Source organism: Puntigrus tetrazona, chromosome 15 (assembly GCF_018831695.1).
Source record: "Puntigrus tetrazona isolate hp1 chromosome 15, ASM1883169v1, whole genome shotgun sequence".
In the NCBI taxonomy this organism is placed as follows: Eukaryota; Metazoa; Chordata; class Actinopteri; order Cypriniformes; family Cyprinidae; genus Puntigrus; species Puntigrus tetrazona.
This window is the reverse complement of record NC_056713.1, coordinates 12199686-12215236: the sequence shown is the minus strand read 5'-3', so window position 1 is coordinate 12215236 and position 15551 is coordinate 12199686. Positions and strand designations below refer to the sequence as shown.

Genomic DNA, 15551 nt, shown 5'->3' with positions numbered 1-15551 from the left:
CCATCATAACGTGTTCCTCCGCGCGCCGGGGTGCGTCGCCCTCCGCCGCGAGAGGTAGTCCCACTCGCATCACAAAGCCCGAGCTCGACGAGAAGACAGCGGGAGGAGAGCACTTTTAGGATGCTGTGGGGGAAAAACGAATACTGTTCATTTTCCTCCAGAATTGAGTTTAGTACAAAAAAAAAGGAAAAAATAAAGAAAGACGTATTTTTAATGGCAATTATACCTAATGTGTTCAAGAAAAAAAACATGCATTTGAAATGCTGCTTTTAATGTTGCGCAAATACATAAAAAGTGATAACTGCACAGAATGCTAGACTCCAGTGCTAATTTGTTTTTTAATGGAACAAAAACAGTATGACAGCGCTTGGTCCTCCCCTTGGCGGCGGAGGCCTGTATGTACACGCAAATAAAAACAAAACTGTTTACTTTTGTCATTGAGGGCCTCACCGGCGTCCTCTGCTGGTGAAACAGGCTGCAAAAATGATTTTCTTCATTTAGCATTTTTGTCGTTTTCCATTTGAAAATAGCTAAACATTCATAAATGAAGATGCAATTACTTCAACAGGGAAAATATCTAAAAATATATAAAAATGAGTCTGCTTATACTTAAAACGAGAATATATACTGTGTGAGAACAATTGTTTGCTTTTGTTTTGCTCTTTAAATTAAGTTTGTTTTATGCCATTTGCGCATATATATAAATATAATGTATATATAGTGCATCATTGCCAGAAATTTTAACTGCAAGATGTCTATATGGGATAATGCTTTAAATAGTAAATTTGCTGTTGTTATTAAGAAGTGGCATGCTGAATGACTCATGTCTAAACATGCTTTGCACATGTGCATGTGAGGTATAATAGTAAAAGATTTATAGGGTGAGGCAATAGACAGGGTGGGTCGATCTCCAGTGTCACTTTATGGTCACTTAGCACTGGAGAGCATGATCCTGGTTTTCAGTTTCCATTGGTTGTGGTCAAGAATTCCTTCTGTAATTTATTGGGAATTCTGGCCTACCTCTTAAAAGCAATAACCCATGAACAAGTCTCATATTTACCCTTTAAATTCTATTTAACTGTATACCAACATTCTTTTTGTTATCTGACTGAATTTATATTTTAGCAGTTAAAAGGCCTTGTAGTATAATAAAAATATCTTTTGAAAAAAATGTCTTTTGCTGTGAAATCTTTAATGGATTTTATCGCGTAAACATATTAGAACAACTTTTACGTTGTTAGTAATATTTCAAGTAACATTTTCTTCAACTTTTTGTACTGAAGCAAAAAAGGCTTGATGATCCACAAAGAATTGTTAAAAGTATCAAATTACATCAGGCTTTGATTAAAGTTTTAGAATATTTTAGTTTATCTCTCAATAATTGTTGTAATGCATTACATATTATGCCCCCACTATTAAAACATAGAGATTTGATCATAAAACTAAGTATTTAAATATCATCTTACTATAACAAAATTATAATAGGGATACAGACTGATAACTGATGCATTTTATTAAGTAAGCAGTGCTATACTGTAATTAATCTCTTATTGTTTATCAATACAAAGCTATCAGAATCGAATCTTAATTTTTTGCCATAAATATTAATGCATAATGCAAAACATTTTTATTTGAATGCAAATTTGCATATTTTGTCTATAGATTCAATAAACTGAAAGTGTGTAGCTCAAAATATAGTTAGTATCACAAGATGTAAAAGCAGGAAGGTAATAATCATTTATAAACCATTATAAATTAATAAAAATAATGGTCAATTGTACTTTTTGGTGCTTCATAAGTCTTTCCGTATTTCTAGTTGAAATATATTGCATATCATAGATTTGAAAGCACAAAAGGTATTGCTATGAAGACTCCAAATAGGTTCAGTCAGCAGATTCACAACTAATGAACTGCTCCTTCACAAACCATAATAAAATGCTACCAGCTTGTGCTAAAAGTCTATAGACTGGAAGCAGTTGTGCGCTTCAAAATAAAGAGACTTTAGTGAATGAAGAATAGTCTTAAAGAATTAAATCTGGTTTGTTCATCTAAAAGATTCATGAATTATAGCACTTCTTAATGATGCTGGCCTTAACAGACACCACTACATATGCATACACACACACACAGATGAGAAATACATTCATTAAATGAAGATTTTAATGGTAATAGAGAAGCATATATTACATGTAACATACAGCTTCTGCTGCTCTAATTGACTTATTGTTAATGATGTCATGTTGTTTACATTTAAAAAGGCTGCAACATTCTGTTTCTGTGCAGCAGCTTTTGTGTATTTTTAAAAATATCAACACAACTGTCCTTGAAGCCTTGAAGCCTGATCACACACACAATCTTCACAACTCTACAATTTGGTGAGTTTCATCGATTTGTCGCTTTGTGAAGTTTCTCTTGATTCCTCTTCATGGAGCAGCATCGCCCGAGAAGAACCAGAGCTCTTTCCACACACCTGAAGGGCTTCATAGTGGAGGCCTGCTCTTCCATTCAAGGGCTCTGTGAGCTTTCACAGCTGGAGGCCGCCATCAGGTTAGACCACAGCTACAGCTGCATCTCTGCCAAAGCTGGACGAGCCAAAGGTTTGGAAAAGCGCTACACGAAGAACGCCGCTTTTCTTCCAGACCTTCGACCAGCGGCCGCAGTCTCTTCACTGGAAGCGTGTCGGGCTCCTCTGCTCCAGCAGGAAGAGCCCGTCTCCATCCACGGCCACAGCATCCAGAGCTACCAGGACATTTACCGCTCTGTAGCCGAGCCGATGATGAAGACACTCAGTGGCCGGCGCCGTCCCTACAGCCTCGAGCAGGGACTGAAGATAAAGCAGCGGCTATGGGAGACACTCGGCCGGCCGTCACTGCTGGAGACCGAGCGGCCTGAGGGATATAGTCTCATCACTGAAAGCTTCTCCACAACCAGCAGAAGCTTTGCTCCACGAATAGACGTGGACATCAGTGAAGAGCCCCTGCCTGAAGAACCCAGAAGGAAGAAGCCCAGACACTGATCCCTCACAGTGTCACGTGGAGCACCACACAACAGGAACTGTAAATATTGTACATACATGTATATAGTTCTTTAACACCATAGTGTAAGTTTCAGTTTGTAGAGTATGTTTTTAGCATGCTGTATGGTTTATCGCATGTTTTCGGTGATTGTGTTGATCTGAGGTTCCTTGTTCCAAGGCGTTTTATTGTGGTTTGGCAGGAAGTTTTGGTCATTTCTTGTGCGTTGACATGCGTTTGGCAAGGTTTTCTGCGTGGTTGTTAGCTTGTTGTGTTGTGGTCACAGGACTCCTCTGTTTGGTTTTCATGCATAGCTACATGGTTGTTAGTTGTTCGATGTTTTGAGTGGTTGGTTGTTTTAGGCAGTCAGCTTAGGGTAGGTTAGGGTCCCTCACAAGGTTTGCAGCTTGACGTGCTGTGAGGGCTTGTGTGCATCTGTGATGCTGAGAGCTACGCCACTGGTAGCTCACAACTACCGGTAGGGTCTCTCATAGTGGACAGGTCTCAGCTGAGATGCCAGACGAAGACAAACCCCGATTCTGGACAACAGGAGATGACTTGGTGTTGTCTAATGATTATGGGAGCAACATTATTACCATCTGAATGGAAAAAAAATAGATTACATATGAGGAAATCGTCGATGGACTGATGGAGGCATCCATTCAAACATAAAAAGGACAATAATTACTCTCAACAATAAATGAAATCTAATCAAAGTAATGTGTACTTCATACTCTGGAGATTAATGAAACTACTGCTGCTTTTTGGGTGTCAGTTGAGGTGAGTAATTCATCTGGATGTGAACTTGAGGATCATGAAATGTCTAAAATTTATAATCAGTTGATTAAAATATTGCTCAAAATTGATTGCATGATTCTTCAGAGTTAATCAGCAATATTCACACATTTTTAAAGTGTTGAAATTTAACTTTATATTTTAGATCTAGAATTTTCTATATTGTACAGTCAGTTACCCTTCATCCAGAAAAGTCATGAATTAGACTGGTTTTTAGAAGGATGTTTCTCCTGCTGAATACACTAGTCCAGCAGGAGGCGGAATACATAAATGTAAAGTATCCACCCTGATAGTCAGAAGAAGAAGAAGAAGAAGACCAACGATTCTGACGCAGGTTGATGATGTGAAGTTATGTTGATCTTCTCAGAGGTATTGTAATCTGTCCGTTTCAGACATCTGAAAATTGTTCAGCAGCTTTGTACATCACAATCTTGCCAACTATCATTATCGTATGGTCTACGTTTCGACACAGGTTACAGAAGTAAAATGTCAACAGAATATGCTCTTCATTTGACGTGTGAAAGACTTAAATTAGAATTAAAATTACAATTAAAAGTATTTTGACATAAACTAGAGGGTGGTGAAAGTATGCACATTTAATTTCTAAAATGTAATACACATAAATATAAATTTATGTAAATATTATGTCATTTCCATGTGATTTTTCCGTGTTTAATGAGCCGATTATGTCCGCCAGATGGTAGTTGAACTAAGTCGTTCCCAGCATTTGACAAAACTGAAATCATATGAATGAATCGTTTGGTAAACCGATTCAAAAGATTCGATTCACTGAGATGACTCCAAAATAACTTACAAACTCCTCCCACAGGAATTACACAAACAGAGGTCGTCGTCTTAGAAAACTTTGACAACATTGCAGCTAAAATAATCAAATATAGTTTATTTCAGTGTTCACGTATCTGCTTATAGACACTGCTGCTTTCATGTTTGTTGCTTCTGTTACCTTTAATGTATTTGGATTTGCTTAAGTTGTTATTAAATGCTTCTTTATCTAAATGATCTAAAAAACATGTACTAAAGCTTTCAGGTAAATGTTTTTGGAATACCTCATAAATGTGCAAAATACGATGGCCTATGTGAAATATGCATGCTGCCCTAATGGCATTTGTACTCATTTTATTCATTTGCTTTTATGTTTTATAAAATAGCCTCTTATTTGCTCATCGTTGTTCTATGCGTTCTTCTCTGCCTGTAGACTCGCAATCTAGACTGACGTTACAAAATGTCTCGGGAGCAGCTGGCAGTTCAGCAGGCCAGGAAGGCTTTCCTGACTGGAAGATCTAAACCCCTGGACTACAGACTTAAACAACTTCAAAACCTAAAGCGATTCATTAAAGAAAAAACGACAGACATCGCCAGTGCCATGAGAGAAGACCTCCATAAGGTGAATCGATAGTGCGATCTCCGCACGTTCTGTTTGGATGTCTGTTTGCATTGAACATAATAGCTGTGTTTTTACAGACTGCAAATGCAACACAGCTGTTTGAGATCCTCGGCTTGGAGGGAGAAATCAATCTGGCTGTCAGCAAGCTGGCTGAGTGGGCAGCTCCTCGTCCTGTGAATAAAAACCTTCTCACCATTGCAGATGATGTGTACATACAGCCAGAGCCTCTTGGTGTTGTGCTTATGATCGGGGCATGGAACTATCCAATAGCAGTTACCCTGCAGCCTCTTGTGGGAGCCATTGCTGCAGGTAAAGCACAAAGCTTCTATTTGTTGTGACTGTCAGTATGCCATGGAATTGTTACTATGCTTAAAGGTAAAAACACCATGAAGCATTACAAATGTAGCCTATACAGCTTAATTCAAGTCTTCTGAAGCCATCTTTTTTTTCTGTGTGGAGCACTATTCACTAATATTGTCTTTCTCATCACGCGTGAAAGCTGCCTTTGATCTTTTTGTTTCTGTAGGTAACGCCGCGGTTGTGAAACCTTCAGAAGTGAGCTCTCACACAGCCAAAGTTATGGAGCTCCTGCCTCTCTACCTGGACCCCGTAATGCTTTTTTCAGTGACATTGTGATTTTGAAAATATTGTTTTCGTTTTACTTGATTAGGACTAAGCTTAAAGGGATAGTTAACCCAAAAATGAAATGTATAATTCTACCGTCCCCGTTAATGTGTTCAGGAGATGTATCAAGTGGTAACAGGAGGGGTTCCAGAGACCCAGGAGCTGCTGAAGCAGCGTTTCGACCACATCTTCTACACCGGGAGCAGCACAGTTGGGAAACTGGTGATGGAAGCAGCAGCTCATCATCTCACACCGGTGACTTTAGAACTGGGAGGAAAAAGCCCCTGTTATGTTGACAAGAACTGTGACATTAGAATTGCCTGCCGGTGAGTCTGCCATGAGTTATATAAACATAAAAATGATTTCTGTTGTAGAGAATAATTGATGACTGGCTATTGAATTATGAGGGACAAAAAATCACACAGGTTTGTTATCCTGCCACATCGTGAACCAGATATTAGCATTTTTAACAGTACATTTCCATTCCTGTGAAGTGATGTATTGATGCTCACTTTGGTATTGAGTCTTATCAAGGTACAGGTATTCCACCAACTTAATTAAGTTGACTTTGAAGCCTGCTTATGGCTGAATGGAAGACACAATGTTTCTGTACTGTCTTGTTTGTATGGGAGCAAGAGCATGAGAAAGAAAGCATGATTGCAATAAAATGAAATTTTAGTGTAATATTTTGTCATTTCAAACCTGTTGCTTGTTACATTTATTCGCTTGGTCAGCACTTTTGTTGATGTTGGTTATTGCCGTAATAAGCTGTGAAAACATTGATATAACTGAAATAATTTTGAGAAGCGATATGAAACTCTAATGCAGTCAAGACCTGTTTTCAACCTTTGAAGTATTAAGATAATAATAATCAACCAATTTGCTCAGTATAATTCCCAATGTTCTTGCATTCTTAGCCGCATCACTTGGGGGAAGTATATGAACTGTGGCCAGACCTGCATTGCGCCTGATTACATCCTCTGTGAATCCAGCCTCCAAGACAAAGTGATTAATGAGATCCAGAAATGTATTCAGGTTTGTTTATACCTAGATGCTTTTCCTTTTTTGTCAGTGTGATTTATTTATTTATTTTTTTTCACCCTCATTGTTTTATTTATTTACTTACAGGAGTTTTATACGAATGACCCCAAAAGCTTTGCAGACTATGGACGAATCATTAACCAGCGACATTTTAAGAGGATAATGGCACTTATAGAGGGTAGCAAAGTGGCTATAGGAGGAGACGGTGATGAATCAGAGTGTTATATCGGTGTGTACCCATTTAGCAAAAGTTAAGGATATATGTAACGCTGTCATGAGTTAATGTTTTTCCTTTGTGCTTGAGCTCCTACTGTTTTGAGGGATGTGACCCCAGGATCTAAAGTGATGCAGGAAGAGATCTTTGGGCCAGTTCTACCCATCGTCATCGTTAACGGCTTAAACGAAGCGATTCAGTTCATCAACGAAAGAGAAAAGCCTCTGGCGCTCTACGTTTTCTCTTCCAGTAAAAAGGTAGAGGGACGCATTACTTCCGCCAAAAGTAAAACGGCAAATGAGCAATTCGTGTTTTCTCGCAGGTTATTACACAGATGATATCAGAGACGTCCAGCGGAGCGCTTGTAGCCAATGATTGCCTGGTGCATTTTACCATAAGCGATTTGCCTTTTGGTGGGGTTGGTGAGTGTCTTTTGTTCATTGTCGTGGCTTGCTAAATGGGCAGAAAAACATTGATTCGTTATGTCATTGTAACAGGGAATAGTGGAACGGGTTGCTACCATGGCAAATACAGTTTCGATCAGCTAAGCCACCTTCGCAGCTGTCTTATTAAGAAGCTGAACATGGAGGGCGTGAATCAGATGCGCTACCCGCCCCATACAAGGGAGAAGTTACGCTGGGCCCGGGTTTTGCTCTTGAAGCAGGTTAATCTGGCTCGCTGGCGTCAGGTCGCACAGGTCGCTATGCTTGCTGCGCTGGCGGCCTTTGTGGTGCAGGTGAGATGTTCCTCTGACTGGGTAAATGTAGTAAATAAGATAAAGGATATTTAATAGCGGGCTACTTGAAAGTATAATTTAGGAAATGCATACACATACGCTGCCAAATCGAAATCTGGTACTGTCCGATGATTGATTGTGATTAATCGCATCCAGAATAAAGGCTTTTGTTTGCATAATATACGTGTGTGTATTGTGTATTTTTCATATGTAAATATAAAGATGCGCGCGCACACACACAGCAAGTATTTTACACGTCTGTCTTTAGTGGGAACCTTAATACAGTTTTCAGGATGCTGTGAAAGTATACATTTTCCAAACTAAACATTTTTAATGATAAAGGTATACAGCAAGAAAATTAGCAGTTTCCCCCTTAGTAGCTGGTAGATGGGGAAAATCTGTTTCTTGTTTTATGCCTTTAAATATCTGTTTTATCATTCCCTGTAAGATAGAAGCCTTTGACCTTTATACTTTAGATTGTTGTAAAATACAACAATGCCTTCCTGTGAATAATCTGAATAATCTGCTGTCTGACCTGTACCTTTTTTTTTTTTTTTTTTTTTTTTAATGAAAAAGTTTCCTGTGTTTTGTGCTTTGCAGAGGTTTTTGCGACGGTGAGGACAACCTGAAGTTTGTCTCTCTGACCCATCATCTTGATTTCGTGCATACTGAAGATGTCAATAGATCCAGCGCTCATAGCACTCGCAGAAGAGCCTCTTATGATCTTGTACTTATCTTTTGAATCGGATGATATAGATTCATGTCTTTATTGTTACTTGGACTTGTGTTAAGAAGTCATAATCAATGTAACTCACTTCAAATTAAAACTTGAAGTGATAATCACATAGTCTGATACAGACCATAGAACTCTTTGTAAAAAAAATTTAAATAATAGCTTTAATGAAGAATTATAGAATGACGTTAAAACACAAATAAGAGTCTAAGCACCTGAATTAATTTGATGTAATTACAGAAGTTAATAAAGGACCCCATGTTCTACTATTAATGGTGTGATTTGTGCCTCACTTTGAACAAGTCTGCGGTACTCCCACTTCAGTAGCTCTGCGTTATAAAGACAGATGAAGTTCTGTCTTAGGTGCACATGTTTCCTGTAGGTTTCAGTCGCCTTCTGATGAACATAAACGCTGCCGTCACCTTCTGACCTCACCGCACCGGAACCGCGAAACGTCCCGCTATTCTGAACCTTTACCAACCACTTTATGTAAGTATTACACAAGATACGAGCTCGGTTTATAGGTTTACCGAATGGATGCGAACGGGTTTTCTGATGTTTTGCTGTGTTCATACGAGAACGACTCTAAACATGAACTAACAATGCTGTAGTGTCGTACAGTGAAAATGTTGTTGTTGTTGTTGTACCTCCATAAACGCGCAGCATGCTTTAAACTCACTTATTCCCGGCAGCAACATTTAAAATCAACTTTTTTTTGGAGTGTAATAAATCTAAAAGTGAATTTTAAACCGAAAAGTGTACATTGTTTTGATTTCTGTAAGCCATTGTTCATGATTTCTAAACGGTCACGTGAGCAGAGCTGTCTCACCACCGTTCGCTAATGTCTGTAAAAAAAACAAAACAAAACATCTCATAATGCGGGTACAGTTACAATATCACAATATATGCATAGCATATTTAATTCTTTTATTAATTACGTTGACTCTCTTTCTTATAATTCATGCGTATAATGTAAACATCAGTTGTCATTTTTGATTAAATTAGTTCTTTAAAAGGTTTAACTAAGACTAGCTACATTTCCGTTTCTCAGAAAGCAATAGAAAAGATGCTATTTTGTTAAAAACTACATTTGTGTGTTTAAAAATTAATTTATTGAATTATAATGCTAATTCATAATGCCCGGTTTTAACCAAAAATAAGGTAGCGAAAAATTATCAGGAAGAAATGCATTTATTATCTTGATATTATGCAAATTTATTTTAACTTTCTTTGTATCAGAAATGTTATAAGCAAGCAATCTCCCAGTTGAGATTGCAAACAAACTTGGTCTGCTAAACAATAGCATGGGATCTGTCTCTTTTAAATGAATAGCTTTGTTTCTAACTTTACAAATTTTATGCCAACCTAGTTTGGGGATGAAAGGCAGAGTTTCACAGGTGTTTTATCTATTAGTTACACATTAATAAGAAAGAAAAGCCACACCAAGCTAGGTAAAGATAAAAATTCACAATGAAGAAAGATAACACATTTTTTAAAATTAAAACAATAATTGGTCAAAACCTGGCTATAATTCAAGATGTATTATATTATATTTATTGTTACCCGTGGAGTAAAATACTTTTTGGATTCCTAGAAAGCTGACATAATTTGTTGAAAATTTGATCGGCTTTGACAAATTCCTGCTCCTGATCAGAATTGGCTCAGTGCTAAATGTTAATACGCAATATTCCGTTTTCTCTTTGGGATTTTAGTTGACTATTTTAGTTGAAATGTCATTTGTTTTGTGCTTAAACCTGCAGAAAATACACAATTCAGACCTGTAGAGATGGAGAAGCAGGTTGTGGACGGGTTAAGAGAGGTCTTCCAGTCGGGCAGATCCAGACCCCTGCAGTACAGAAAACAGCAGCTCAGAGCCCTGCTCCGCCTCATCACTGAACGCCAAGCAGACATCGAGCAAGCCTTAAAACAAGACCTCAACAGGGTACGGCAGCCATTTTGATGTCCTTAAAAGCTATAAAATATTAACTCGATGCAAACACTGAATGTTTTTTTTTCATTCATTCAGTTTTACTGAATGCTAACTCTTTATTGTCGCTGTCATCAACCAGAATACATATAACACTTCGCTCTTTGAGCTGATCGGCATCGAGAATGACATCAAGTCGGCGGAGAGCAACATGACAGACTGGGCAGCCGCTCAGCCTGTGAAGAAGAATCTCAACAGCGCACTGGACGATGTTTACATAAAGCCTGAACCTTTGGGTGTTGTGCTGATAATTGGTACCTGGAACTACCCTTGGGCCCTGATCCTGCAGCCCCTGGTTGGAGCTATTGCAGCTGGTTGTATTTTTTATTTATTTATTTTCATTATTGCAATTAATATGAAAAAATGTGTGCAGTCATGCGGCTTCCACTATATAAAGCATGTACAAGCAAAAGAAAATGTTGGGCGCTTGGTTTTATCCATTAGGAATAAACAATGCTAAATACAGTAGGAGGTGATGAAAGTTCATAAAGCGTGTCTACGCATGACAACTCTCGAAATACATATTTATAAGTTGTTGGACAAGATCCGCTCAGCTTGTGCTGCTGGCATGAATGAAGCTTGCTCAGAATTACAGGAATTAGGTGAAAGGTAAGATCAGGAGATCTAGACACATGATGCTGGGGAGGTGGCAATGTAAATTAAATTCTAATGCTGCGCAGTACTGAGTTGTCTGAGGTCGGGACGGACATAACACGGATGCGTATCCCGTCAGTGCCAATAGTGTCATGGTTGGTGCAACTGTGGTCACAGAGAGCCGAGTTTGATTCTAGTCTTTCCTCCCAGTGCTTTTCTGTTATCTCCCAACTGTCATATCTATAAAAGGCATTACAAATTCTATAAAAACAACAAAAAAAAGGAATGAGAGATCAGTTTACTGCGTTGCTGGCTTTGAACAGCCAGCCAACTTCTCTAAAGAGTTTCATGACTGGATTATGCAGTTGTTTTAAAAGTGGAGCAAGTTATCGCATTTTGAAGAAAGATTAGGAATGTGGATTCAGAAATGAATTGTTGATTCTGTTAACTCACACTAACACCAACTCCACATTGTTTTCCACTTCCTTTTGTTGTTTAGGCAATGCGGCCGTGTTGAAACCATCGGAGCTGAGTGAGCACTCCGCTAGACTTATGAAAGAACTGCTTCCTCTATATCTGGATAAGGTGCATAAACTCATTTTGTGTCTATAATTCAGTCTCAGGTTTGATGTTAAAGGTTTGCACAACTTTCGGATCATTTTTAGGAGATGTATCAAGTGGTAACAGGAGGGGTTCCAGAGACCCAGGAGCTGCTGAAGCAGCGTTTCGACCACATCTTCTACACCGGGAGCAGCACAGTTGGGAAACTGGTGATGGAAGCAGCAGCTCATCATCTCACACCGGTGACTTTAGAACTGGGAGGAAAAAGCCCCTGTTATGTTGACAAGAACTGTGACATTGCTGTGGCATGCCGGTAGTATACAATTTTTTTTGGCATAGTTTAGCTAAAAATGAAATTTCATCATTTACTCCACTTTAGGTTGCTTCAGACCTCTTTGATTTTAGCATTCTATGCAAAATCGATGGGAATCATTATCAGCTGAAATAACAGATTTCCAAATGTCTTTATATCAGACGAATAACTTGGGGGAAGTTTGCAAACTGTGGTCAGACATGCATCGCCCCTGACTACATTCTGTGTGATCCAAGCATCCAGGACAGGATAGTTGAAGAGATTCAAAAAACACTACTGGTGTGTATTTGTTGTTGCTTTTCCTTAATTCTAGTTCACGTGCATGCTGACAGTTACCTAGAGTCTTAACTAATTTCAGGAGTTCTACCAGAAAGACCCTAAAAACTCTCCAGATTATTGCCGAATCATTAATACTCATCACTTTGACAGAGTATTGGCTCTAATGAATGAATGCACTATTGCTGTTGGAGGAGAGAGTGATCGCTCACAGTGTTACATAGGTAAGGCCAATTTTTATTTAATTTTTATCAGTTTAGTTTAGTAAATCAAAAACATGCCTTTTTCTTCACCACCAGCTCCTACGGTTCTGAAGGATGTTTTACCCCATTTCAAAATCATGCAAGAAGAAATCTTTGGACCATTGCTGCCAATCATCACAGTTAATGGCTTGAGTGAGGCCATAAATTTTATCAATGCAAGGGAAAATCCCTTGGCGCTCTACGTGTTTTCCTCAAATAAAACGGTATTCTTTTCATTACCAGTGTTTTTTGGAAAACAGTATAAAATAAAATGTTTTAAGTCAGATTCAATATGTCCAAGTCAACTTTTTCTCTCTTTTTTTCTGTTTAGGTGATTAAGCGAATGTTAACTGAAACCACCAGTGGAGGGGTGACTGTTAATGATGTGTTGATGCATTATACTGTGGATACCTTACCTTTTGGAGGTGTAGGTAAGCCGACCAATAAGATGTCCTGATCACATGAAAGTGTGTAAAAAAAAAAAAAAAGTATGGCAAATGAAAATGAAAACTCTTGGTATTGATATGCAAAAATGGACTTTGGAGTCTATCTGCTATGTGATAGGTAGAAATAGGGCTGTGGGGTTGATGTGCATTATATATATGTGAAAACTGCATACCTACGCCAAACATGTGCATATCATGTACACACCAAAGACCATTTTTGCGTATATACCACGAATTTCATTTTATGTAGTATATGGTGCTCAAGATGTAATGTTTATGTTCATGTTTAGGAAGAATTTGCACTATTAAAACTATTACATGCATATGTATATATGTATGTATGTGTATATATATATATATACATATATATATATATATATATATATATATATATATATATATATATATATATATATATACACACACACACACACACACACACATTATATGTGTCACAACATAGTATGAATGTTAAAGCCTGCATCACTGGTCATGATAGGCACTCTGTACAGGTTTCAAATAAATTAAAGCAGAATATTAGACTATTATAACTATAAAATTAGACCATTATGTAAATAGGAAATTAGGAAATTTTATATAATGGTAAATATATACAATTTAATGTTTTATTAAAATTCAGAAAAATACATACATATATTAGAATAACCAGCTCTATGATAAATATATTGACTTATATATTGATCAGTATATTAGTCTGAGATATTTAGCTATTTGGCTCAACCTACCTTTTTGCCTTTCTCCATTTTTTAAAGGAAACAGTGGAATGGGCAGATATCACGGGAGACACACGTTTGACCAGCTGAGTCACCATCGTGCCTGTCTCATCAAGTCTTTTGCTATGGAGAGTTTGAATGACGCACGTTACCCTCCGCTAACAGCAGCCCGGCTGCGCAAGGCTAAGTTTTTCATGCAGCATTGCTTGTGCAGCTGCAGTGGCTTGTGTGTGTGGGCCATCATTGCAACCCTGTTGGCGATTGGTCTGCTTGTTGCCTTGATAGTCGTGCTGATATAGAGAAAACATTTTTACAGCTTGTTTTCTTGATTCTGATATGTTTACACACTTTTCGTTTGATTTGTGTTTGTATTACCTTATGTTTGCATTCCTAAACCAGATATTTAATCAGGGGAGGTTATTCCACCCAAGAGCGTTTTAGGGGAAAAAATGTATTTTTAGGAAAAATGTTTATATGGAAACAGGCTATATTAGATAATGCGTGTATATTTGATTCTAAGTAATGTTTTATTACATTTTTTCCATATTTATGCATTTTAGTTATGGTTTTACACAATTTGTTTAGAAATAGCATGCAGACTTCCTGTCACGGTTTGTCTGTTTGGTTAATTAGTATTCCCCAGCAGACTGCCTTTTGGATCAAGCTTTGTGTAATTACTGAAGACTTTCCATTCCTCTAACAATGCACGATTGTTCATAATCAGCGTTCCTTCCCACTTGCACAGGAGACTTCAGTTCGTAGCAACATTCTCCTCAGAATAACTTTGTCTTATATAAAACACTTGAATTACATTTGTACAAAAGGAAATATTTTTTAGCATTGTGATATGAAAGTGTTTAACGTGTAGATTTTCTTTTTGTCAGTGTACTAAAACATATATATACTGTAATCTCTTTAAAGCATACTTTAATCTTTACAATTAATAAGACATGTTTATGAATTATTCTACTTGTGTAGAGAATTGAAGCTGTTGAATTGGGCAAAATCTGCATATTTAGATCTTCTCAACAAGTCTGTTATCCAGCTTATCCTCTTTACGTGGAGGGGAGCTTTCATCTTACATTTATGTTAACAAATGTTTACTAATTATTATTACTACTTCTTGTTATCTAACATGTGATATAATATTAGTACTGTCTAATCTAAAACAATGATAATCAAATCTATATATATATATAAACTGTTATAGCATTTCAGTTTATATCATGTAGATGTGTTATTAATTAATTATCTATTTTTGTATTTAATTATTTAATTTTATAGTTAAAAGCTTCGTTATAGTTGTTGAGATTATATGCTTGATCCGGCTTTAAATTATTATCTATAATTGCTCTCAATATCCAGCAGATGGCGCTCACTTATAATTTAACGTCTTATAAAACATGGACGTCTGCACCTTCATCAGTAAGACGTCGGCCTAATTATATAAATACAATAAAAAATGTTTTCATCGGTGATTATTAGTCCTGCTGCTGCTCCACGCACTTTCTCTTTAAATATAATCATAGTAAACTCGCTATGGCGAAATGTCAAACACTCCTCCTCAACCAATAAAGTGGATTACGAAATTACAAAACTAGTGTTTCTCTTCTTTGAATGAATGAGCTAAATGTAGTTTAATGGCATTATTGCTTTATTTGAACGCAATATCCCAAGCTCCAGTCTGTGTTTACTTCGGATTTGGTGCGACATTCCTCCTCAGGCGTCTGTCTGTCAAAAAGCCAACACATATTTGTCCATGTGTCCATTTTTTTTTTTCACTTTGCATTGGCTGTTACACAATCAATCTGACTTAAAGCTAGTACATATTTTATT

The 15551-nt window shown here is 37.4% G+C and overlaps 2 protein-coding genes across 2 annotated transcripts; both read left to right on the top strand.

Moving 5' to 3' along the window:
* Positions 1-4661: 4661 nt before the first annotated feature.
* Positions 4662-8831, top strand: aldh3a2a (aldehyde dehydrogenase 3 family, member A2a). Its single transcript, XM_043259226.1, has 11 exons — positions 4662-4857; positions 5026-5214; positions 5292-5523; positions 5741-5823; positions 5956-6164; positions 6756-6873; positions 6967-7108; positions 7184-7350; positions 7416-7515; positions 7591-7829; positions 8430-8831. The coding sequence occupies exons 2-11, from the start codon at positions 5053-5055 to the stop codon at positions 8445-8447; spliced, it is 1470 nt and encodes a 489-aa protein (XP_043115161.1). The 5' UTR covers positions 4662-4857; positions 5026-5052; the 3' UTR covers positions 8448-8831.
* A 78-nt stretch (positions 8832-8909) lies between these two features.
* On the top strand, positions 8910-15305 carry aldh3a1 (aldehyde dehydrogenase 3 family, member A1). The gene is made up of 10 exons (XM_043259227.1): positions 8910-9051; positions 10323-10504; positions 10632-10863; positions 11643-11728; positions 11809-12017; positions 12179-12296; positions 12376-12517; positions 12593-12759; positions 12867-12966; positions 13755-15305. The coding sequence occupies exons 2-10, from the start codon at positions 10349-10351 to the stop codon at positions 14012-14014; spliced, it is 1470 nt and encodes a 489-aa protein (XP_043115162.1). The 5' UTR covers positions 8910-9051; positions 10323-10348; the 3' UTR covers positions 14015-15305.
* Positions 15306-15551: the final 246 nt, after the last annotated feature.